Source organism: Acanthochromis polyacanthus, chromosome 1 (genome assembly GCF_021347895.1).
Source record: "Acanthochromis polyacanthus isolate Apoly-LR-REF ecotype Palm Island chromosome 1, KAUST_Apoly_ChrSc, whole genome shotgun sequence".
NCBI lineage: Eukaryota > Metazoa > Chordata > Actinopteri > Pomacentridae > Acanthochromis > Acanthochromis polyacanthus.
In genome coordinates this window covers 40,103,141-40,129,722 of record NC_067113.1, presented here as the reverse complement: position 1 = coordinate 40,129,722, position 26,582 = coordinate 40,103,141, and the positions used below count along the sequence as shown (strand labels likewise).

The 26,582-nt window shown below is 38.7% G+C and overlaps 1 protein-coding gene and 1 non-coding gene across 2 annotated transcripts in view; both read right to left on the bottom strand.

Moving 5' to 3' along the window:
* dgki (diacylglycerol kinase, iota) overlaps window positions 1–26,582 on the bottom strand; it is a 113,422-nt gene that overhangs the window by 59,871 nt on the left and 26,969 nt on the right. The window contains 1 exon segment of the mRNA XM_022209744.2: window positions 263–371. Coding sequence (XP_022065436.2) covers window positions 263–371 — 109 coding nt within the window.
* Window positions 11,884–11,956, bottom strand: trnak-cuu (transfer RNA lysine (anticodon CUU)). The gene has a single exon. It is a non-coding gene; the product is annotated as a tRNA-Lys (tRNA).

Sequence of the window (26,582 nt, the reverse complement as noted above, 5' to 3'; positions counted from 1 at the left end):
ACAAAATGACAAAACCGAGACACAAAATGACAAAATTGAGACACAAAATGACAAAACCGAGACACAAAATGACAAAATCGGGATACAAAATGACAAAAAAGAGACAGAACACGACAAAAACGAAGGCGGCACATGATGATGATCTGACACTGAACTAATGCATCTGCACCCTGTATATGTATTTTGTTCATGTGTCCACGAAAAGACACAGTAGCCTCATCACGATTCATGCTGAGTTTTATGAAATGAGCTGATGTCTGACCGTCCAGTCCAAGCAGGTTCGGAGCTCCTTGTTGGGTCCGTTGGACGCCGGAGGAAGCGACGGTTGAGGTGGACCGAGGTAATGGACGCCTGAGCGGGAGATGGCCTTCCTGAAAGCAACACGACACAAACAGGAAGCACTTCAAAACACAGTCATCGTTGTTATTATCATTATTATTAACCCTCGTGTCATTCTGTGGGTCATAACTGACCCGTTTTAAAGTTTGAAAATATGGAAAAAAAAGATTTTCACAGTGAAACTTCTGATGTCCAGATTTTCAGCATTTTTAGGAAATCTTTGAAAATTTTTTGGTGGAAAAAAATAAATGTTAAACATGTTTTCTTTAAGAACATTCACAAAAAATCAACCAAAATCCAGCGAATTTCGCTGGATTTTGGTTGATTTTTTGTGAATGTTCTTAAAGAAAACATTAGAACGTTTTTCTGATATATATATATATATATATATATATATATATATATATAGATATATATATATATAAATATAGATATTTTTAGGATTTTTTTGGAAGATGTTCACTCATTTTTTGAAAATATTTACAAGAATTTTCTTGCCAAATTTGGTAGATTTCTTTTAAATAAAACTTTTAAGAAATGATTGCAATTTTCTTCCTAAAGGTTTTGCAAATTTTCTGAAATTTGTGGATTTTTTTGGCTGAATTTTTTGGATTTTTTTCAGACAAGGAAACGATATTTTTTGGTGCCCGTAAATGAGGACAACACGGAGAGTTAACAGAAAGTCTACGGTGGAACTGATGCAGAAATCCGCCCTGTCATGCTTAGCTGTGACACAGAAGAGCTGAGTCACTGAGAGCGAGACATAATTTAGTATGGAAATGAATTATTCATATGATGAGACCACATTTCAGAGCTCAGCTGGAGATGTTTGGTTGAGGAGAGCTGGGAACAGCTTGGAGGAGACGCTGCCAGTAGCACTTTGGGGTGACGAGCGAGAGTCGGAGACAGATCTGTTCTGTCAGAGCATGAGTCAGCAGTCAGCTCTCTCTCCGTGTCCTGGACTCTCGCCCTGTTACGCTTCCTGTTCCCTTCTTCTTACAGTTTCTTGACGATGCGTTCGTCTGTTTTTCCGTGTTTTATCTCGGTTTTTCTACACTCAGTCTGCATCATCGCCCACCTGAAGGAGCCGACACAGGTGGGCATAGAGGAGGCATCATCATCATCATCCTGCTCTTTTATTAACCGCTGATCCAGCATCTACAGGTTCAGCTCCAAATGTTTTTCTTTGCAAAAGTTGGAAAATCTAAGATGAAAATTGCGACGTTTCAGCAAAATCACTTTATGCTAAAAATCAATAATCGACACTCAAGAACCAGCAGTAGAACGAGGAAACCATTCGGGCAGAGAGGAGACAAACGTGGAAATAAATTCAAGACGTAAGCAGTCAAAAAAAGCACAGAGTCACTGTTTTTTCCCCACCGTGTATCACCGCTACGTTAAACATTCTAGCTGACGGTCTGATAACGCTCCAATGAACTGAAATCTTCTATTTTGAAAATAAAATCATGTCAGTTTCTGATTCTGCTTGATGAAAATGCAGTTAGCGAATGTGGAATGAGGCTTGTTTGTAAATCAGGAACTCTGTTAAAATACTCTCTTAAAACGACACCCTCTTAACTAGGGCTGGCCCGAATAGTGGTTTCTGGTCTCCAAATATTCGGGCCCTATTAAAGACGAATATCCGAATATTCGTTCCGCCCCGTAACGTCCGATGGGGGGGGGCGGTGTGGCGGAGATGGCCTGAATATTCGGATCCATTCGAATATTCGGATACCAAAATTAATATCCGGATACCGACGTAGCGAATGAATATTCGGATATTCGGGATTTTCGGGTCCAGCCCTACTCTTAACCCTCCTGTCGTCCTGTGGGTCAAATTGACCCAATTTTAAAATTTTAAAATGTGGAAGAAAATATATATATTTTCACAATGAAAACTTCCACATTTTCTTTATTTTTTTAGGAAATTTTTTGAATATTTTTGGTGGAAAAAAACAAATTAAACAAAAAAATCAACCAAAATCCAGTGATTTTCGCTGTCAAATTTAGGGATTTTTTATTTTAAAAAATAATACTTTTCAGGGAAACTTTTCAGGAATTTTCTTCCTGAAGATTTTGCAAATTATTTATAATTTTTTTCTGAATTTTTGGACTTTTTTCAGACAAGACAACAACATTTTTTGGTAAGGACAACACAAGGGATAAAACTTATTTATCGCTCATTTTTTCCCTCTATCTTTGGGTCTTCCAGGGTTAAAGGTTTACATATCAATAACCTCTTAAAATAATGGCTTCAGTCATTTTTTCAGGTTTTTCAGGAAACACAAAAAAACTGAACCACATTGAACCTTGACCGAGGCCATCATACTTCAATCGTCTGATCTACTGAACTGAGGATTTAGGTGAGAGATGACCAGCATCATGAGGAGATGATTTAGGAAAAAAAATTACTTTTGTCAAAAAATTACTTTGGCCGTTGTTGTAGGAAGGTGACAATATGAGAAATATTTGTGTCCAATACAGCAAGAACTACACATGTAGGACGCAAAGTTTAAGATCCAGAACCGATTCCTGAACCAAAGCGTTGGAGTTTTTAGAGTGAACTGGTAATTATGGGAATGAACACAGGTCTGTCTGTCTGTCTGTCTGTCTGTCAGTGGAAAAGGCTGCGCATCTGACCGGCCTGTTGAAAGTTTCAGTGGCCGTCTGTCTAAAATTATCAACCAGGACAAAGAGGAGTCCACTTACACACCCTGTAACCTGACGACACACCCCGACACACACACACACACACACACACACACACACACACACACACACACACACACACACACCCCGACACACACCCCGACACACACCCCGACACACACCCCGACACACACACACACACACGTCTGGTTCTTATATCCCCGTGGGGACATACCATTGACTCCCATTCATATTTAACCCCTAAACCTAACCCTAACCTTAACCAAGACCAAAACAATGTCTAACCCTAAAGGAACTTTTTTGCACTTCTGCATTTTTCAATAACAACATGGCCAAGAAAACACTGTTTCCCCCCGTGGGGACCTCATTTTTGGTCCCCACTGAGACAGTGTGGCGTCAGGTCAAAGTCCCCACCAAGTCCCCACCGCTATAGATAAACACGTACACACACACACACACACACACACACACAAACACACAGGTTCACACACATGCGTGTTCTCACGACTCTTGGGATAAAATAGAAGTGCGTGGGTGACGGCGCAAATACAACAACGTATGGTGACTGGACATGTGGCACATAGAACAAGGGACCACACACACACACACACACACACACACACACACACACACACACACACACACACACACACACACACACACACACACACACACACACACACTTATCTTATATCACACACACAGTATATATTAATGAATGTATACGTGGTGTCTTGTTGCATTTTTCTTGAACATAACTGGCCGTACTGCTGAACTTTAACCTCTCGTTTACGTTGTTTTACTGATCTTTTATTTTTAACTTGTACTCTTCGTTTACTCCGTTTTATTGATCTTTTATTTCTAACGTTTACTCGTCGTTTACGTTGTTTTATTGATCTTTCATTTCTAACTTTTACTCGTTGTTTACTTTGTTTTATTGATCTTTTATTTCTAACTTTAACCTCTCGTTTACTTTGTTTTATTGATCTTTCATTTCTAACTTTTACTCGTTGTTTACTCTGTTTTATTGATCTTTTATTTCTAACTTTAACCTCTCGTTTACTTTGTTTTATTCATCTTTTATTTCTAACTTTTACTCGTCGTTTACTTTGTTTTATTCATCTTTTATTTCTAACTTTTACTCGTCGTTTACTCTGTTTTATTGATCTTTCATTTGTAGCTTTAACCTCATCGTTTACGTTGTTTTATTGATCTTTCATTTCTAACTTTAACCTCTGAGCTCTGACTAAAACCAGGTCCTTTAGGGGAAGTAACAGGAGAACTCAGACAATCGGCCCGGCCGTGAGCGAAGCCATAGCTTTATTGAAACCACTTATTTGGAAGTGAAACCGCAGGCAGAAAGTGAACGTCTGAGAACATTCATCCAGTTAAACCGTCTAAAGATGCTTCACTGGTTGTTTGGTTTCTCTCTGATGTTTGCTGAAACTTATGAGAATCAATATAAACTCAAAATGAAAACTGTGCCTACTTCTACTTCCTGCTGATTCAGCGTGGACTTTCTGTTCGCTCCAACCACAGCAGACGACAAACACTTTCCATGCGTTCACCTTAACTTTCATCTTTAAATCAGCAGATTCAGGACTGCAGTGGGCTGTTTGTTGGCTTCTTGCATGCACAATTGTGAGGCAAGTGCATATTTAGACCTTATTTTCCCGCATATTTTCTAACTACAAACTATATTTTAAGCATTATCAGGTGATATGTTTGTGTAATGAGAGAGGGTGTGGCTTAAAGTGATCAGCACCTGATATAAGACAAAAAACAAAAGCAAGACAAAATGTAAACACAGAAGGACAAAAAGAGACACAAAACAACAAAAATCAGTCAAAAAAACAACAAAAACAAGACAAAATATGACAGAAATGAGACACAAAATGACAAAAGAACAATGAGCAGGACAGTATGTTACTTCATGATCAAAACAACAGAAGCCAGACCAAAAAACAAGACAAAGAATTACAAATAGGACACACAAAACGAAAAATAATGAGACAAATGGCACAAAACAAAACAGATAAAAAAAGACACAAACAAGACCAAAAATAGCAAAAATTAGGAACAAAACAATACAAAAAATAGATGAAAAACAAAAACGTCAAACGATACACAAAACATTGAATAAAGTGAAACACAAAATGACAAAAATAAGACAAAAACCACAAGCGAGACAAAAAGGAAACACAAAACGACAAAAACATGAGACAAACGACAAATGTCTGACAAAAAAAAAGACAAAACAACAAAAACATGACAAAATAATACAAAAATTAGACACAAAACAACAAAAATAGACAAACAACACAAGTGAGGCAAAAAGGAAACACGAAACAAAAAAATGAGAAACAAAATGACAAAAACATGAGACCATTCGTCTCATGTTTTTGTCATGACAAAAACATGAGACGAATGACAAAAGTCAGACAAAAAAAAGGATAAAAAACAGCAGAAACAAAACAAAATATTCCAAAAATGAGACGCACAACGACAAAAGAACAATGATTTAGGATCAAAACGACAAAAAAGACAAAAAACAAGACAAAATTTTACAAATATGAGACAAAAAACGAGAAACAAAACGACAACATGAGACAAACAACAGAAGTCAGACAAAAAAAACGACAAAAATGTGACAAAATATTCAAAAAATGAGACACACAACGACAAAAAAACAATCACTTATGATCAAAACTGCAAAAAAAGACAAAAAACAAGACAAGATTTGACAAAAACGAGACATGAAATGACAAAAGCAAGAAAAAAGCGACAAAAAAAATGAATGTTCCTCTTATTCACTTATGTAAAAGTGGTGTTTTTGTTGTCGCTAACAGACAGAGATAGAAAGTCAGAGCCTCTAAAAATAGCCCCAGCAGCATCGATGTACTTCATGTACTCATCACGAGAGCAGATAAATGGGGAAACACGCTTAAACATGCAAACACACACACACATGAACTCTCAGCCTGAGGTCACGGGGCACCATTATATTAGAGTCCTAATCTCCTAAAAGCAGACAGGATCACCGGCTTTAAGGGTGGATCCTAAAATACAAACCAAAAAACGTGAAGCTTCAGCACAATACCTCTGTACCAGCAGCATGTCAGAGTTATTTTAAGGAGGGAAGAGCGGTAAAAGTGCATCAGACTAAAAATAGACGCATTTAAAAGAACAGGAATGAATAAGCACCAATCACACCGCAGTGATTCAGCGCTGCGGATTTCCAAAATAATGTGATGAGGCAAAGAAAGGAAAAGACGGTGGGATGTTCAAGATGTCCGTAAGTCAGAGGAGAAGTGGAACTATCTAAAGAAAAAGGAAAGAATGACAAATTTTGAAACGTGAAAATAAAAAAGCTGAACATAAAATTACCAAAACAAGACACAAAATAATAAAAATGAGAGAGAAAATGATAAAACCGAAACAGAAAATGACAACAAGACACAAAATGAGAAAAAACGGAAATAAAATGAGAAAAAAATGAGACAAGGAACGACAAAACTGAGACACAAAATGACAAAAGCGAGACACAAAATGACAAAAACAAGACACAAAACGACAAAAATGAGAGAAAATGACTAAAACAAGATACAAAATGACAAAAATGAAACACAAAATGACAAACATAAGACACAAAGGGATCAAAACGTGACAGAAAATGATAAAAATGAGACAGAAAATGACCAAAACAAGACAGAAAATGACAAAATGAGACACAAAATGACAAAAACGAGACACAAAATGATAAAAACGAGACAGGAAATGACCAAAACAAGACAGAAAATGACAAAATGAGACACAAAATGACAAAAACGAGACACAAAATAATAAAAACGAGACAGAAAATGACAAAAACAAGACACAAAACGACAAAAATGAGAGAAAATGACTAAAACAAGATAAAAATGACAAAAACGAAACAATGACAAACACAAGACACAAAGGGATCAAAAGGCGACAGAAAATGATAAAAAATGAGACAGAAAATGACAAAACAAGACACAAAATGACAAAAATAAGAACGAAAATGACCAAAACAAGACAAAAAATGACAAAACAAGATACAAAACGAGAAAAAAGGAAATAAAATGAGAAAAACGAGACGAGAAACAACAAAACTGAGACACAAAACGACAAAACTGAGACACAAAATGACAAAAATGAGAAACAAAACGACAAAACTGAGAGACAAAACGACAAAACTGAGAGACAAAACGACAAAAGTGAGACACAAAATGATCAAAACAAGACACAAATGACAAAAATGAGACACAAAATGACTGAAACAATACACAAAATGAAAAACCCTGCTGTGAAACTGTCCCCAGAAGACATGACGTTCTGTCTATTAGACGTTGCTCCTTTATTTAGTTTTATTTAATCTTTGGCAGCTGAGGCCAAAGAGCTCAACCTGACATCCATCTGTCTGAGGCGCCGACTTCCAAAACATTAACTTGTAAGTGTTTTATGGATTTTATTGATTCGGACGCTTCAATTAGCTTCATTTTACATCTCCAGGCAGTCACTTTGTGGAGTCAGAAATCTACGCCTAAGAATTTATTAAGGTGTGAATCATCAGCGGACGATCGCTCATGACCCAATCAATCAATTAAGGCCAAACGAGTCATTAGAGCTTCGAGTATTTTTAGCATAACGGTCCCCAAACTGTGACTCACACCACAATTAGTGTTTATTTTACCAACGTAACGCCTTTTATCAGAGGCAGAAACAACAAAAAGCCATCAGATTTTCAACCTTCTGACAGTCCTCGAGCTAATCGTGGTGAATCCATGAGCAGAATTATTCCAATCTAATCTTTAAATTGAGATATTTTAAATTTAATAAAAAGCTCTTTCCTCATTATCATCAAACATCGAATAAAGCAAAACACAAAATGATAATAATAATAAATAAAACACAAGCGAGACAAAAAGAAATCACAAAACGACAAACACGCGAGACAAACGACAAAAGCTGGACAAAAGAACAACAAAAACAAGACAAAATGTTACAAAAATGAGACACAAAGTGACAAAACAACAATGAGCGATCTAGTATTTTACTTTAAGAAACGGACAAACGACAAAAACGAGACAAAAAAATTACACAAATGACGCAAGACCAAAAATGACAAAAGCGAAAACAAAAAGTAGAACAACACAAGCGAGACAAAGGCAAACATAAAACGAGAAAAACAATAAAAAACATCGAATAAAGCCAAACAAAAGACAAGAAGGCAAAAAACACAAGATAGACAAAAAGGAAACACAAAACGACAAAAACGAGAAACAAAACAACAAAAGTCAGACAAAAAAACAACAAAACAAGACAAAATGTTACAAAAATGAGACACAAAATGAAAAAACCGAGACAAAAACGACAAAAAATGAGACAAGACAACATGAAAGAAAACAAAATGGACAAACGACAAATACGAGACAAAAAATGACACAAATGATGCACAAAACAATGAATAAAGAAACGCACAAAATGACAAAAAATAAGATGAGAAACACAAGGGAGACAAAAGGAAAGACAAAACGACAAAAACGAGAAACAAAACAACAAAAAAATGAGACAGTCAGAGAAAAAAATAACAAAAATGAGACAAAATATTACAAAAATGAGACACAAAACGACAAAAGAACAATCTAGTATTTTACTTTATGATCTAAACAACTTGTCATGGTCTAGAAATGATTTTAAATTTATAGTTTTGCTGGTTTATAATCTGCAGTTAATGTCTTCTGTGTGATTTTTCCACTTCGAGGGCCGGATTGGACCGTCTGGAGGACCACTTTTGGCCCGCGGGCCTCATGTTGGACACCTCTACTTTATGGCATTATAACATAATATCTCAGAGTTCTCCCTAATCATGGTTGTGCAGGACTTTTAATGGTGGTGAAAAGTGAGCCAAGCTGAAGCTGAAGTTTTTAAAATGAGGATATCTATGATGTATCTGATGCTAATGAGGGAAACGTGTCCGGAGAGGAGATGAAACCGGAGTTGCTGCTCTCTGATCCCGGTTCTAACACCACCTACTATCTTTCTCTACAATATAATCCTGCCTCTCGCTCTTCCTCCTTCTGTCTCCCAGTCTTCCTCCGCTCTTTCTTCTCGGATCTTCTTCTTTCTTTTCTCCTCCTCTTCCTCCCTCACGCTCCCGTCATCCTCTGCTCTTCTTTCTTTCTCGTCCCCTCTCCTCTCCTTATTTTCAGCCTCCTCCTCCTTGCAGAGGTGGGTTGTCGGCGTCGCCATGACAACGGCACAGCGGGCGCATCGGCAGCTCATCCAGTAATTATACCGGAGGAGAATCTGCTCCGTGTACGAGCAACTTTACAGCGAATGCAGTAAATGTGGGACGGCAGCGCGGTCCTACACGCATGCGGTGAAAATACACGCTTTAATTACACGGCCTACACGCTGGGAATGATGTCATCTCTGCCCTTCTTCACATTTCTCCTAAACACAGACTTCATATCCTTGGACTGCTTGTGTAATTGTGCAAAATCCAGGTGATTAAGGTGGGAGGTAAACAGGATTTTCATTACGGCGCGCTCATGTAATTTCCTCCTCTGCTGCAGACGTTTAACCCGTTTTCTGAAAAGCCCAGAGCCTCGTCGTGGACACAGTCAGAGCAAAAAGTAAGAACAAAAGTAATAGCCGCGAAAATAAAAGGCAGCTGCAAGTGGGAGGAATCGGATTTAACATCTTCTGACTCTGGAAGATGTTGTGATTACGTGGGTGAAGCTGGTTGACAAAAGAGACAATCGCACCAGTGTGGGTTTAATCTGAACCCTGGAAAACCCACTGCTGCAGAAACACAAAATCAGTTGGATTTCTTGGAAATATTGCTTTCTGTCATTCATATATATTTGCAAAAACAGATAACTCGTTTTTATACATTTACAGAAACCTTTTTTTTATTGTTTACTTGAGATAATATCAATCAAACTGAAGTTGAGTGGATTTGACTCAGTAGAAAATACATGACAAAACAGAAAAAAATAAATAATTTCAGGTAAACAATAAAAAATACGTTTTCTGAAAATGTATTTAAAAAATGGAGTTATCTGTTTTTGCAAATAAACTTCTATTTTTTTGTAGATTTTTTCTATATTTGATGTTTTTGCTCATTTTCTTTTATATTTGGGTGTGTATATTATTATTATTTAGAGTTTTTAGTTTAACTTAATTTTTTGCTATTTTTTTCTATATTATACAAAAAATTGCATTATTATGTAGATTTTTTAGTTTTATTTATTTGCTGTTTTGTCTATATTTGTCTTTTCTATATTTTTTCTTTTTTTGCTCATTTTATTCTATATTTGGGTTCATATATTATTATTATTATTTATACTTTTAGTTTTATTTTAAATTTTTTCACATTTTTGTTTTGTATTTGGGTTTATATATATGTGTGTGTGTTTAATTTTTGCATTTTTTTCTATATCTGATTAATATTCTTTTTCATTTTAATTTTTTGAACATTTTTTCGGACAATTTTTTGTCCGAACAACTCCAAATCTAAAAGACAAACAACTTAGGTATAAGAAGCATAACGGAAGATATTTTTGTTCATTCCTCATTTCTCTAAAAATGATGTGCATTCAGCAGCAGAGAACAGATCCCACATCTTCCATTTGAAGCAGTCAGATGCCTTCGTGAACACAGACAGCGGTTTCACACTGGTCTTTAAATAAAGCTACGTCTGGCATGGTGTGAAATGACCTCCTTGCGGTTCCCTGTTGAGCTGAGTAGCAGCACAAAGAGGGAACTTCATGCTAAAAAGACACCACAACTAATCGAGCTATTAAACTGAATCCTACAACGTCGCTATTTGGTTTTATAATCTGCTTTTCTTACAGATTATACGATAGAAGAATAAAAATAACAGTTCTGTCCAACCCTCCTACTCCACCTGAAATCGGCTGTGACACATCAGGATATCAGTCACTGGACGGCATCAGCAGACGACATTATGACCTGGTATGAATTCTCTTAGATGCTTTCTGTTTACAAAAGTCTGTCAATTACAGAAGCTTAGTCTCCGGTGCCACGTCAGCATTCTGTTAAATCCCTCCATTGATTCATTACACGGAGGCTGTCCAAGCATAAGTCAGAGACAATCAGGTTTTCTCCTTCCTATTTGAGCTATTTTTCTGTCTAATAGCGTTTAGGTTGTTTTCACTTCGTACAGTGATGCATTTGACTTAAACTCATTCAGATTAGTCCAGTACAGTCATCCTGCAGTGTGTGGGGTTAGTTGGGGCTTCGCATATGAAAGTAGTAATTTCCTGACGAGTTATTATCCATAAACGTTGCAAACTTTCTCTCTCATTTTGCCTTCCTGGGTGTTTTAGTTTAAGAACCTACCACTATCTGTGTATCTGTGGAGCAAACAAGCAGCTGGAGGGATCATATCCTCCTGTTTCTGCTCAGTAAATGTGATAAATATCTCTTGATCTCTGTAGGGGTCAATACTCATTATCCAGCCGGACTTAAAGGAGGAAAAGATACAAACCACCGGAGTACATAAAAGACGTGTGAGATTAGCCTCGATTGAGACTTCGCATCCGGGTGCAACAACAAATTCAACAAAAGTCTGTTAAATGCTCTCTTGTAAGCGATACTTTTGAGGGACCATCCATTTACATGATTTGGCCGAAAACACTGGCCTTACAGAAACACCTGGAGTTGTTGGAGTGCAGCTCCCTTACGTTTTCAATCAGAAGCTAACTTCAATGTCGTCTCTTTTATCTAGAATGAGAACATGTTTCAGCATCATTTCTTACAGATCAAATTATGTGTTCAGGTATCTACAACCTGGATTTTACTCAACACTTTTCAAAACACCTGCGCCCAACATGGGGCTCGAACCCACGACCCTGAGATTAAGAGTCTCATGCTCTACCGACTGAGCTAGCCAGGCCACGTTCATTCAAAAAGTAATGTTACTTTTTTTAATCTACTAAAAAGTTTATTGTTTTTCATTTTATGGTAGCAGGCTGACAATATTTAATGTTTTTAAAATAGAGTTTAATTTTTTTGGAGTTTTCAGTCACATAAGAATACCACATTAAAGAGAAAAGGAGTTCAGCTGCTCTGTGCTCATAAAATCTAAATGAAAATATGCAAACCAAACTTTCTTAAGATTTCTTCTGGAGCAGCACTACTGCCTTAAATAATCATTTATTTTTGTCATGATGAAGTTCTACTAAATCTTTAGGGGAGAATTGTGAGGACGTTCTATGACTTCAGCAGCACCTTTAACACCACTGAGCTGCATGGGAGCATCCATCCATATATAGTCTATCTATCCATCTATAGTCTATCTACAGTATCTATCTATCTATAGTCTATCTATCTATCTATCTATCTATAATCTATCTATCCATCTAGTCTATCCATCTACCTATAGTCTATCTATCTATCTATCTATCGTCTATCTATCCATCTATCTATAGTCTATCCATCCATCTATAGTCTATCCATCTACCTATAGTCTATCCATCCATCCATCCATCCATCTATCCATCCATCCATAGTCTATCTATCATCTACCTATAGTCTATCTATCTATAGTCTAACTATCCATCTATAGTCTATCCATCTACCTATAGTCTATCCATCCATCCATCCATCCATCCATCCATCTATCCATCCATCCATAGTCTATCTATCATCTACCTATAGTCTATATATCTATAGTCTAACTATCCATCTATAGTCTATCGTCTATCCATCCATCTATCCATCCATCTATCCATCCATCTATAGTCTATCTATCTATCTATAGTCTAACTATCTGTATAGTCTATCATCTATCTATCTATCTATCTATCTATCTATCTATCTATCTATCTATCTGTGATTCAGCTTCAGCTCACCCACTCACATGATTACCTCAAATAAAGTTCCACAAAACAAGAATTTCAGATCACTTAAACTGAAATCTAACATCAGCGCTAATGCACGTGATACTTGCAAAAGAAGTTGCCAAAGAAAGTTTATTTCTCAGAACATTCCTGTACTTCTCAGTTCTGCGTAACATCTAAATTTAAAGACTTAACATTTCACAACATCCTGACAGCTCCCCAAGAAAAAGTCAGAGTCAGGCTTGACAAGCCCACAGCAGACAGAGCCGCTCCAAGAAATGCCAAGAAACGATTTATTTCAGCATTTGTTGACAGGAAAAGCCATGATATGACGCACTACACAGGTGTTAATCCTTGTCTGGATCCACTCACAGAACATCTCCGAGGTTTCACTCACCTGTAGCCGAGAAGCCGGTGAAACCAACGCACTTTTTTCACCCTCCTCCTCCTCCTTCCTGTCTGTCCACCTGCTCCAGCGTTTATCATATTTACGCTCAAAGGTTTTCTCACTTGTTCTGTCGCTAAAATCCTCGTGAAAGAAATACATTCCAGAGTGGACCGAATCCACCGGCAGCTTCCAGTCACAGCACAGCTCAGGTAATTATGCCAATCAACATGACGGGCAAAGGGAGACCTGACACCAGACATCTGAGCTCCGTGCTGTGTAACAATGTGTGTGTGTGGGTGTGTGTGTATGTGTGTGTGTGTGTGTGCGCGTTCTGATTCAGTTCTGATACCATTCAGTTATAATTTCACTTGAGATTACACCTGGTTGTAGTTGAGGCTTGTGGACGGTATAAACAGCAGTGAAATGACAGTAATGAAGAACTAATGCAGCCAGATGAAGTATCCATTAAAGAAACAATAGTGTGTGAGAGCAGCGGTGTCCAATGAACTATGACACTGGATCCACGACGCCTCTCATCAATCCTCAACCCTCTTCTGGTCCTGCCTCTTCTTGCTAGACTAAAAGGCAACGGCGTAATAAATCCAGAAATATTAAAGACAGGTATAATAGGCTGTGTAGACCTCCTGTCCACCACTGAAAGCATCTTTCAGTTCCTCAGATCTCGATCAGCAACTGTGAGGCAACCAGGAAAATGTAAACTATCCATGGGGACCCCACCTTGCAACTTCCAAGAGGTGAAGTCTTGCTGCCTGATGTTACAGAACACCTTCATACAGTGGGGGAAATAAGTATTTGATCACTGACCAACCAGCAAGAATTCTGGCTCTCACAGACCTGTTAGTTTGTCTTTAAGAAACCTTCCTATTCTCCACTCATTACCTGTTTGAACTGATTACCTGCATAAAAGACACCTGTCCACACACTCAATCAATCAGACTCCAACTAACCCACCATGGGCAAGACCAAAGGACAAAATGGTAGATCTGCACAAGGCTGGGAGGAGCTACAGGACAATAGACAACTATTGGCGCAATTATTAGAAAATGGAAGAATCTGACTGGCAATCTCCCTCAGTCTGGGACTCCATGTAGGACTAGTTAAACCAGTCTACTACCAACCTAGGACAAGTTAAGCCAGTCTACTACCAACCCAGGACAAGTTAAGCCAGTCTACTACCAACCCAGGACTACTTAAACCAGTCTACTACCAACCCAGGACTACTTAAACCAGTCTACTACCAATCCAGGACCAGTTAAACCAGTCTACTACCAACCCAGGACTAGTTAAACCAGTCTACTACCAACCCAGGACTAGTTAAACCAGTTTACTACCAACCCAGGACTAGTTAAACCAGTCTACTACCAACCCAGGACTACTTAAACCAGTCTACTACCAACCCAGGACTACTTAAACCAGTCTACTACCAAACCAGGACTACTTAAACCAGTCTACTACCAACCCAGGACTAGTTAAACCAGTCTACTACCAACCCAGACTAGTTAAACTAGTTTACTACCAACCCAGGACTAGTTAAATCAGTCTACTACCAACCCAGACTAGTTAAACCAGTCTACTACCAACCCAGGACTACTTAAACCAGTCTACTACCAAACCAGACTAGTTAAACCAGTCTACTACCAACCCAGGACTACTTAAACCAGTCTACTACCAACCCAGGACTATTTAAACCAGTCTACTACCAAACCAGACTAGTTAAACCAGTTTACTACCAACCCAGGACTAGTTAAACCAGTCTACTACCAACCCAGACTAGTTAAACTAGTTTACTACCAACCCAGGACTAGTTAAACCAGTCTACTACCAACCCAGACTAGTTAAACCAGTCTACTACCAACCCAGCACTAGTTATACCATTTTACTCCCAACCCAGGACTAGTTAAACCAGTCTACTCCCAACCCAGCACTAGTTATACCATTTTACTCCCAACCCAGAACTAGTTAAACCAGTCTACTCCCAACCCAGGACTAGCTATACCAGTCTACTAGCGCTCGATTTAGACGGTCAACAGGTTGCCGCGAGCGCCAGGAATCATGGGAGGTTGATGATATCATACAAAGTGGCTGCTTCCATGAAGAAAACAAGATAGGCGGTTCAGCTCGATCGAGCGCTCGATTTAGACGGTCGCCAGGTCGCCAATTGCGACTAAAAACGTCGCAAATAGGCAACTGTTGGCTGCCACTTTGTATGATGTCATCAACCTCCCATGATTCCTGGCACTCGCGGCGACCTGGTGACCGTCTAAATCGAGCGCCGGTCTACTCCCAACCCAGCACTAGTTAAACCAGTTTGAATGAACCAGGTGGAGTCAGCAGGAACTACACAATATTCGGCAGGCGGTTCTGTGCTGCGGCTGATCAAAAATAAAGCCTGTCATCATATTGTTTTCCTTAGTTATAAGGTCAAATGAATGTGTATATCTTCATACAGCACAAATATTCATCCAAAAATAGCATTAATAATTAATCAAAGTCACCATATTGGATGAAAACACCGCCTTAAAAGGGATTCTATTTAGTTTTTTTTTTTTTTTTTTTTTTTTTTTAAGGCAGAAGGGTTTCAGGGTGGTATTTTAACTAGCCATCCTTCCCTTCTCCTTCCCCCCCTTCATTCCCTTACAGGTGAATCTGCTGTATTTTTGGAACATTACGTAAGAGATAACCTGGCAAGGACAACCTGAGAAACACATGCAGACACACAAGTACATGAGCTCATGCTTTACATGTGCACGTGCACACAAAGACACGCTAATTTCCTCGGTTTTATACAGAGAGGCATGCAGCTGGATGCTTGTGCAGCTCAGAGTTGGACTAATATGGAGATTTAAAGGCCAGCGAGACCAACACGTTTTTAGCCCTTTTATGCCGATAGTGAATTTAATTCTCGACGGCACGGGGGTAAAAGCTCAGGTACCACATTTCAGAGGACTTAAAGGCTTTCCTCGAAGGCCAAAAACAAAATTGCGGGAATAGTAATGGAATTAATGCACATTATCTACTAATAAAACACATTTTGGACACAGAAGGTTCTCCAAAAAAGGGCAGGAAAGATATTTAACGGTGCAGCAGATTCTAAAATGGAAACGTCTCTTGCTTCACTGGACTGTTCGTTCTCAGTATGTCTGTGAAGGAAGCTTTGAGTTTCCACATCACGCTTTTGTAAGTCCAACATTGGCTCATGATCGGTGTCAAAGCGAGTTGTGACGCTACAAATTGTGCTCATACAACACAAGTTAAATTGTGGTTTCAACGAGGCTTAAACATCCAGCATTGAAGCGATATTTCTCAGTAAAATGGGACCTAAAATGATTCAGTATTGAATGTGTGTGAGACACTTTCCACTCTGTATGACCTCTAACTTTATTAGTCGAGCAATCCTAAGCGTCTGCAGATGTGAAGCAGGATCATGTCTCTCTCTATTTACTTTAACTTCATTTTCACGGCGAGCCTCCAATAACGACTTTACCCACTGACACAGGATGATGTGTCAGCTGCACCGTGAACATTACAGATGGCTATCTTAGGCTTTAAAAGGACACACATGGATGTAAAAGCAGAGCTCATGTGGAGCGCGAACATAAGCACGGACAGTTGAGGACACTCCAGTTAATGGCCGACCGTCAGCACGTCCTTCATTCCGTACAATCCAACAAACGCCTGCTCTTTCTTCTGTTGCTCCATTACTGCTTCTTTATCTCCCTCCTTTCAATCTCAATCCAATTTTTCTCCTTTAATTCTCTCCTTCTCGTTCCCTGCCTCTATGTGGGTCAGAGTGGAAGCCTCGTTCGCTGCTGCTGGTGACACAGCATCCCAGAGTGTGTACATGTGTGTGCATGTTAGTGCGAGGGACACGATAGAGACGTGGACAGGTCATGTCTCTGCAGGCCTCAGATCATCTGATGTGACAGTCAAAGGCTGATCGCCGCATGCGAGCAGCTCTAGAAACACATTCAGAAAGTCAAACAGGCAAGATGGCAGAGAGTCAAGAGGTCTTCAGAGTCTCATGACATTGGCTGTCATTTAGAAGACATATACAGATAAAGGACAAACCTGAGTAAGGATACAGACGTATTTCCTCGCTCTAAACTCGTCCCAAAGCCTCTTCTCTCTCTGCTCTTCGTGGCCTTTTTTAAAAAACTTGTTTGACCATTATTTTACCAGGTAAAAATGTTTGAGAACCAGTTCTCATTTGCAAACATGATGTGGGAAAGAGGCACCAGCAGGAACAAATACGGGAGGTCCTCTGTTTACGACGTCCTCGACCTACGGTGCTTCGTCACTACATTGGTACTGGTTACGTGGAACTAGTTGACAAGCAGAGCAGATGAATACGTCGTCACGCGGCGCTATAAGACGGCTATGTCTCCATTCTCTGGTTGTACACCACCTTGGATTGTGCTACATTTTCTAAATTTTTGCCCTTCATTATTGCTCCCAAGCATAAGTCAGACTCTTCTGATGCTTGGAAGAAAAGGAAAGCCGTCTCCATCCAACTAGCTAAACTCGTGCTTGCAAAATGAATCATGAGTCGTACCAAACTTGACTTCTTTACTGTGATTCTTTATACCTCAGCTTACGTTGGTGCTCCGTTCCTAATGATTGGTGTAAGTCCATTTTAGTCGTAAGTCGGAACTCCAGAGAAAATGTAAACAAAGCCGTTATGTGCATCACGATATCGATCAGTTCTTCATAAAATAAAAGTCATGAATACCAACGACTTTCATGCATGTACAAATCATTTTACAAGATAACAGAACATGTTCCACGGTTTTTAAAATTTGATCTTATAATGTCGATGTTCGTCTGTGTTCCAAACATTTTATTACGTCTAATTTCACTTCCATCGTGTGTTGTCATTAACCCTTTACGCTTCAGTGCGTAGTAGGTGTATCGCCGGCGGTACACCTACTAATTTGCATAGGAATTTCAAGAATGTCCGACGGCTGCAAACACGATTATACAAACACTATACACCGATGGAAAGCTTAGATTCTCATGAATCCGCCGGTATAAACCACTTTCAGATGCGATTGCCTCAGCGGGTGAGAAAAACACATTTGTCCGACAAAAACAAATATTCATCCATCCGTTCTCTATACACGGCTTCAACGCACACAGCGTGACTCACATTTCCGGGTTCATTATTACACACAGAAAAAAGATTCCACAAAAAAACGGCCATAATCCAACCTTTTACATCCAGATGACACAAGCCAGTAAACTATTTTGTCCAAAACATGTCCTGAAGTCGGTATAAAATCCACGAATCGGTCGTTTTCAAGGAAAAGCACCTCGCGATGCCCGTCCAATATTCCCTGTATTTTTCGTAATTTTTTTTATTTAAAAATAGAATATTAGCGATTTTTTTTGTACTGAAAACGGCTGGAATTGACTGAAGCTTAAAGGGTTAAGGCAGGATTATCTGTGCAATTTTACTTTGAAAAATCCTTTATATAGAAGTTGTCTGTTGACAGTTATCACTTCCTGTCCGCTATTTTGATGTTTAGCTTTACACATGTACGTGCTTTTCTGGATGCACGGCTCTCTACTTTGTAAGTGCTACAGCGACAATGTCGGAATTAACTTTATTTTTGGACTTACTGGTTAAGTAAAAAGGATTTATTTACATGTATTTATGTTGTTTTATTCTGTTTTTGTTGCAGTTTTCACTCTTTGTAATGTTTATCAAGATTCACAGTAAAGAAGTCAAGTTTGCTGTGACTCACGATTCACTTTACAAGCACGAGTTTAGCTAGTTGAAGCACTGCCATCAGAGGAATCAGGCTTACACCTGGGAGCCATAATGAAGGGCAAAAAGTTAATGAATGCAGCACAATCCAAGGTGGAGTACAACCAGAGAATGGAAACAAAGCCGTCATATAGCGCCATGTGACGACGTATTCATCCGCTTGCCAACTAGTTCCACGTAACCAGTTCAGACGTCGTAGATCGAGGATGTCGTAAACCGAGGACCTCCTGTACATAAATTAAAGACGCATCGATATTCGTTTTATAATCGAATCATTAGGTGCCGAAAGATTCCCACCCCTAGTCAGAAATGAGTGCTCTGGGAATCTCTCCTGTGTGTTTTTTCCGGGTTAAATTAAAAGGACAAACCAAACTAGTAGGTCAGAAAGCTCTATCAGGCATCACTGTGTGGCTTCTTGCCTCAATCTGACCCCGAGACACACAAAAACAAGCTCAGAAACACACCGGAACACGACGGCACATAACTGACAATAGCAGGAAGAAATCGACACACAGCAGACACACAGCAGACACACAACAGACACACAACAGACACACAACAGACTCACAGTGAGCTGCACACAGCTAATTTATTATCAATCTACACAGAACTGTTTCTTATCTGCGCACACTCTGAGATAATCGCACACAAACGCTTCCCATCGGCGTGCTCGAGACCCCCCGACGTGTCCGTGTCGTGTTTGCACATGTGTGTAGGGGGCAGGGTGTGAAGTGTGTGGTTGTCATGGAAACCCCACTCGGACTTCCTTTCCAGTTTTATCTGAGCTCGCAGCATTCCTCCCCGTGTCTGTCCGTCTTCCTCTCCGTCTGTCTGTCTCTGAGGTAAAGCCTTTCTCCTCGTCTGTCTGAGCAGTTTTCAGCCTCCGAGCAAAAGCAGCTCTACTCTGTTTGGATGTGCAGTCGCTAACCATCCTCCAGCCTGACTGATTTCACCCAGCTGTCCCTCCACCCACCGATTATCTACCGAACGAAACGAATAACGCACCTGTGTACCATGAAAACTATAAACCTGCGCTGTTGGCACAATGAGCACACGTACGGCAGGATCAGATTTCCTGACGCTCGTGTTTGCAGATGGCCACCGTGTGAGATTCTCCACGGTCTCGCCGTGACCTGGATAGGACACATGTGAGAGCAAACATTGAATTTTGATCATGACCTGTGCAAAGGTGAGCAGCCAGAGAGGCAGGAGTCGGGATCAGAATCATAACAGAGCATGACCTCGTCTTGTCAGATCAATTCTGACACGGCGGTATTTCTGTCAGGCGTGATGCAGAATTAGTAGGGCTGGCCCGAATAGTGGTTTCTGACCTCCGAATATTCGGGCCCTATTAAAGAGGAATATCCGAATATTCATTCCGCCCCGTAACGTCCGATGGGGATATGGGGGGGGGGGGGGGGGGGCCTTGTGGCGGAGACGGCCCGAATTTTCGGATCTGTTCGTCTGCTCTCCGGGGTCCAAATTTTGCCTTTGTTTTGTCTTTAGTTAAACTGAAGAATTCCCAAACAGCGGAGGTCTTCGGCATCTCTTTCCGGGCAAATCTCCCTCTCTGTCCTGGAACTGTGGCCGCAAACAAAACAAAACAAGATATTCGGATACCAAAATTAATATCCGGATACCGCCGTAGCGAACAAATATTTGGATATTCGTGTCCAGCCCTAAGAATTAGTCGATAAATTACACAATGATACACCAGGGTTTCCTCTTTGAAGACGCCATAGACCTTTTCATACTTGACAGATCGTAGCATTAAAAACAATTATTCACACATGAATCAATGCTGGTATCTGGTAAACCTTCTTTTAGTAATACACTGTCTCTGCGATAACAAAAATGAAATTAGTTGTTAAAAAAATGGATGTAAACTTCTCAATTTCAACATTATTACTTGATTATTTTAAAGAAGAACACCCACATTTTCTTAAATTAGTTATTAAATACAGAGAGTCCTCGACTTACGTCAGAGTTCCGTTCCTACAGATCAACATAAGTCGGCTTTAGCCATAAGTCGAAACTCCGGAGAAAATGTAAACAAAGCCATTCTGTGCATCACGGTATCAATCAGTTCTTTGGAAAAGTCATGAATATCAACGACTTTAATGTTGTATCGTTCTTGTTGTAAGCGTTAAGGGACCAAAACAGAAGTTATGTTATTCATTACATATATTTTTGTTTTAATTAATTGACTATCGGAATTCTTTTCAGCCAAATATCGGAATCAGTATCGGCCTCAAAAAATCCATATCAGTCGAGCCCTATCAAACACAAGAATTTCTTCTGGTAATATAAAAACAGAAAGTCATTTGACAAACCTATAACCCCAGACTAATGCTTTATCAGACTTAATTAATCAATAATTAATGTAATGTTAGACAAATTAATGTGTTAATAATTAGTTATCATCTCGGTTAAACATTTTTAAATGACAAAAATATGAATAAATGCTTTATCAAGGAATTAATTTGTGCTCTTCAGAGTCTGTTTGGCTGTTTCTATCTCTCTCTACATGAGTTTGACTCTGACTGAAGTGGGTTTTTTCTCTTTAATAAGTATAATATAATTAATTACAGTCTACTTTCTCTTCCCTGTTGCCTCTGACAGGGAGTGGGTGTGTGAGAGCAGCTGCAGTCGGGTACACGATCAACTCTTATTAGATAACCGCCTTAACGTGCACGCTTAGACTGAAGTTAACATGCAGCCACTTCTGGACAAAGTTCCTGTGAAAGTGACCAAGAAGAACCCACAAAGTAACACTCAGAAAAAGGCGAACGATCACAGCTTGGAGAGAAAAACACGAAGAGGAGACACTGAAACTGCGCAAGCAAAGAGAGTGGAAATATGAGTTTGAGAGACAAAAGATGACATATATATTCTAAACAGTTTTGCTATTTGCTTCACTGTGTTAAATTATTCGGTTTAACATATGGGATTGTAAATTTTAATGTCTGATTTTGATCTGGTGATGAAACAAAACAAGAAATTTGAAGACGTGATCAAACTGTGATTGACAGTTTGAGTATTTTCTAACCGTTCTCAGGCTAAACGGTTCATAGGCGACAATCGCTCGTTAATTAAAGCTCTACGCAAAGAGGAGACGACCATGGAGAAAACAATGTAGCAGAGAGGAAGACAGTAGTTAGACAGAATAATGGAAAAATGGTTAACATAGCTGAAATAACGTATAAATGGTCACTAAATGTTCTTGATAAATGTTCGAAATAGTTAGCTAAAAGGCTAAAAGTTTCAATAATTTGAAATGTTTCGCTTCAAAAATGGATAAACGGTTGCTAAAAGTTGCCAATAAATGTTCAAAATAGTCAGCTAACAGGCTAAAAGCTTCAACAATTAAAACTATTTATTAGTTTAAATAACAGATAAATGGTCGCTAAAAGTTGTCAATAAATGTTCGAAATAGTCAGCTAAAAGGCTAAAAGTTTCAAATAATTCTAACTATTTAGTTTAAATAACGGAAAAATTGTTGCTAAATGTTGTCGATAAATGTCCGAATAGTTAGGTAAAAGGCTAAAAATTAGTGATAAACAATTATAGTAGTTAGCTAGAACAATAGATAAATGGTTAGCGTGGCTAAAATAACATATAAAGAAATTATAACACACTGTAAATTTTTGATAACTCACTACATTAGATCATAATAAAAATGACATTATTAAAACTGGACTCATGCAAAACATGAAAACATTCACATCACATTGTTGTTGTGTTTTTGTCTGTGTGTGTGTGTGTGTGTGTGTGTGTGTGTGTGTGTGTGTGTGTGTGTGTGTGTGTGTGTGTGTGTGTGTGTGTGTGTGTGTGTGTACTTGGTTCTGCTATCTCAGTGGGGACTTTGACCTGACTCCACGCTATCTCGGTGGGGACTCGTGTCACGGTGGGGACCAAAAATGAGGTGCAAAAAAGTTTCTTTAGGGTTAGGCATTGTTTTGGTCTGGGTTAAGGTTAGGGTTGGGTTAGGGTTAGGGGTTAGATATGAATGGGAGTCAATGGTGTGTCCCCATGGGAATAGCAGAACCAGACGTGTATGTGCGTGTGTGTGTGTGTGTGTGTGTGTGTGTGTGTGTGTGTGTGTGTGTGTGTGTGTGTGTGTGTGTGTGTGTGTGTCCGGCTATGACGCTGGATACAGGAAGCCTGAGTCTTTCCCTCTGACCTTCCTCCCTCTATTTATAAGCATTGCCTCTCCCTCTCTCTTAATAACATTTCTATTTCACCCTTTAAACGCTGTTCTCTTCATCCTCTGAATTCAACCTTTTTGATTGTATCGGGCTCCACATTCCACACTGTTTACACCAAGTACGTCATACTCATTCTCACACTGTCGTATCAAGTTGTAGCACAACAAAAACTGTTTTTTTAGTAGTCTTAATGCGCCTTCTAACATCCTGTAGCCACACTAGCTGCATGGCTCTGCGGATGGTGATGGTGGTCGACTGCTCTGGTCCAGGTGGATGGATTTCAACTGCAGAAGTTCCTCTAGCGCCACCAGGAGGACCAGACTTTTGGTTTTCTTTTTTGTCACTAAAAGTTGTCAATAAATGTTCGACGTAGTTAGCTAAACGGCTAAAAGCTTCACTACTTATAATTATTTAGATTAAATAACGGATAAATGATTACTAATAGCTGTTGATAAATGTTCAAAATAGTTAGCTAACAGGCTAAAAGCTTCACTACTTATAACTATGTAGCTTAAATAATGGATAAATGGTCATTAAAAGTTGTCAATAACCAACTTAAATAGCTAGCTAAAGGCTAAAAGTGAGTCATAAACAGTTACAGTAGTTAGCTAACAGGCTAAAAGTTTCAATAATTATAACTATTTAGCCTAAATAACGGATAAATGGTCACTAAAAGTTGTCAATAACCAACTTAAATAGCTAGCTAAAGGCTAAAAGTGAGTCATAAACAGCTACAGTAGTTAGCTAGAAGATAATAAAATGAATAAATGGTTAATGTAGCTGAAATAACACATAAACAGTCGTAAATAGTTAGCTAAAAGGCTAAATGTGATTTTGGACGGCAGAGGTTCTGCTTTGGTCTAACTTCTAATTGACCAAAATATTACAGGTAGGCTCATTACTGTAAAATGGCAATTATCTTCATGTTTCCCTTAGATTTCAACCCATTCCCTTCACTGGACATGAGGAGGTCTGACTGTGACTGTCCTTCACTTCACTCCTCCACTGGCCTACATTGTTTCTCCTCTGGGGGAGAACAAGGAGGAGATTAGAGAGGAAGGGAGGAGAAAGTGAAGCAGAGAGGAGACGAGAGACAGAGCGAGAGGAAAGGGAGAGGGATGAAGTGTGAGAAGAGAGAGAGGGAGTGAAGGAGAGAGCATCTGTAGGCGGTCTTGGCTTTGCCCAAAGGCCTTGGCTTCTCTCCTCGTCCTCCTCCTCCTCATCATCATCATCATCATCTCTCCTTCACACTTTCACTCTCTCCTGCTCTCTCTCCTTCCCCTCCTCATCCTCATCGACCTCTCTGTTCACATCTTCATCCCTCCATCCACCCACCATTTACTTTTCATCTCCTTTTTGTCTCACTCGCGTTTTTGGTTCGAATTCAGAGAGAATTCAAATTTATTCAATCGACACGAAGCAGCAGATTCACCGGAGGAATCATGTTGGCTGGTGAAACAATGAAGCCACATAAAGGCACATTTCTGCAACATAAACGCTCATTTTCTCTGACATTTGTCTCATCTTTGCTTTCAGCATGTGAACTGCTGCATAATTCTACATGTTAGGCTCTATAAGAAGTTTTAAAATAATTAGTGTTGGTTGAACCGGCTAACGTATTTTAACTTCCTTAGTCGTAAAGACACGTAAAATGCTTGGATTTAGCTTTTATCCATCACAGAATATTACATGTTATTATTTTGACATTATACAAAAATCATATAAAAACAAATGGATTGAGTATTTAAATGTTAATATTATATTAAACAGCCTCACTGCTACATTTATTGGTCCATTAACCCTGCAAGACCCAAATATAGAGAAAAAAATGAACAAAAAAAATAAAAATAGAATAAAAAATCAAATAAATGAATTACATAAATATATATATATATATATACACACATATATTATCATGCATTTTTTGAATTATATTTTCTTTATTTTTGTTCATTTTTTCCCCTCCTTCTCTCTATTTAAAGATAGATAGATCTAGACAGGAAAAAATGAACAAAAAATAAAGAAAATAAAATTTTAAAAATGCATATATATATATAATTATTATTTTAGTAAAATATATGTAAAATATATAAAATATAATATATATATTATTATTTTAGTAAAATATATGTAAAAATATATATTATATATATCATTATATGAAATGAGTAAAAATATATACAAATGAAATAAAATAAAAAGCATTTATTGTATTTTAATATATTTTTACATTTACATATATTTTTTATATTTTGGTAACATATATAAAATTCAATATATATTTTTTGCTAATTTTTTTTCTGTATATACACATACATATACACATATATGTATAAATATATATGTGTGTGTGTGTGTGTGTGTGTGTATGTACGCATGTATGTAAAATTTAAAATAATAAAATAAACCGATAATTAAAAAAATTAAAGCAAAGTATTTTTGCAGCAGTGGGTTTTATAGGGTTAAAACACTCTTCAATCACTTTACAGGTGCTTAAGAAAATTATCTGCATTAAAATCCAACAAACACAATCTTAAAATGGATAAACGCATTTTCCTCCTTGAAGATTTAAATTTCTACTGTACTAAAAGATATTTGGAGGCTGCTTCACTACCACTAAGTGTCTGTTGTTGTTCAGCAGAGTCAGCAGCGTATCTTCTCCAAACTCCCACTCAGAGAACCCACTCTGTTTCTATAAGTAGGAAGCAGAGAACGAGTGTGAGAGAACGGCTTCTTGTCTGTGAAGTGACTACTAATAGTCACAGTGGTGGAGTGTCAACTCAACACAGATGCAGAGAGAGTTCTCTTACTCGTTGGTTTGGAGAAAAAAGAGGCGAGAACAAAGCATGGAGAGGGTTGTGGATTTCCCAGCAGAGAAGTGTTGTTGTCAGAGAGCTTTCAGATAGCTTTGAGAACATCCTTCGCTCAAAGAAGACCCACAAATATGCTGAAATGACAGAGGCAGGTGGTCCAATTCACACCAAGTCTGTGCTGTGGCTGTCACTAACTGAACCGAGGCCGAACTGAAACACGGCTTCTGGTACAACATCAACCACAAAACACATTTCTACTCAGCTAGTTTCATTTCAGCATCAACAGCGAGGCAGGGGCGTAATAGGAAGGTAATGTTCCAGAGGCAGGTCTGTCGATGCCAGCCCTATGGGAGACGGTAACGCCTGAGAAAACATACTGCACTCTCTAAACGAACTGTCAATAACGACACATAAACAACCTGCAGGTGATACAGTTTACTGCCAAACGGTGGGGAACACGACAAAGGTAAAAATGAGATATTG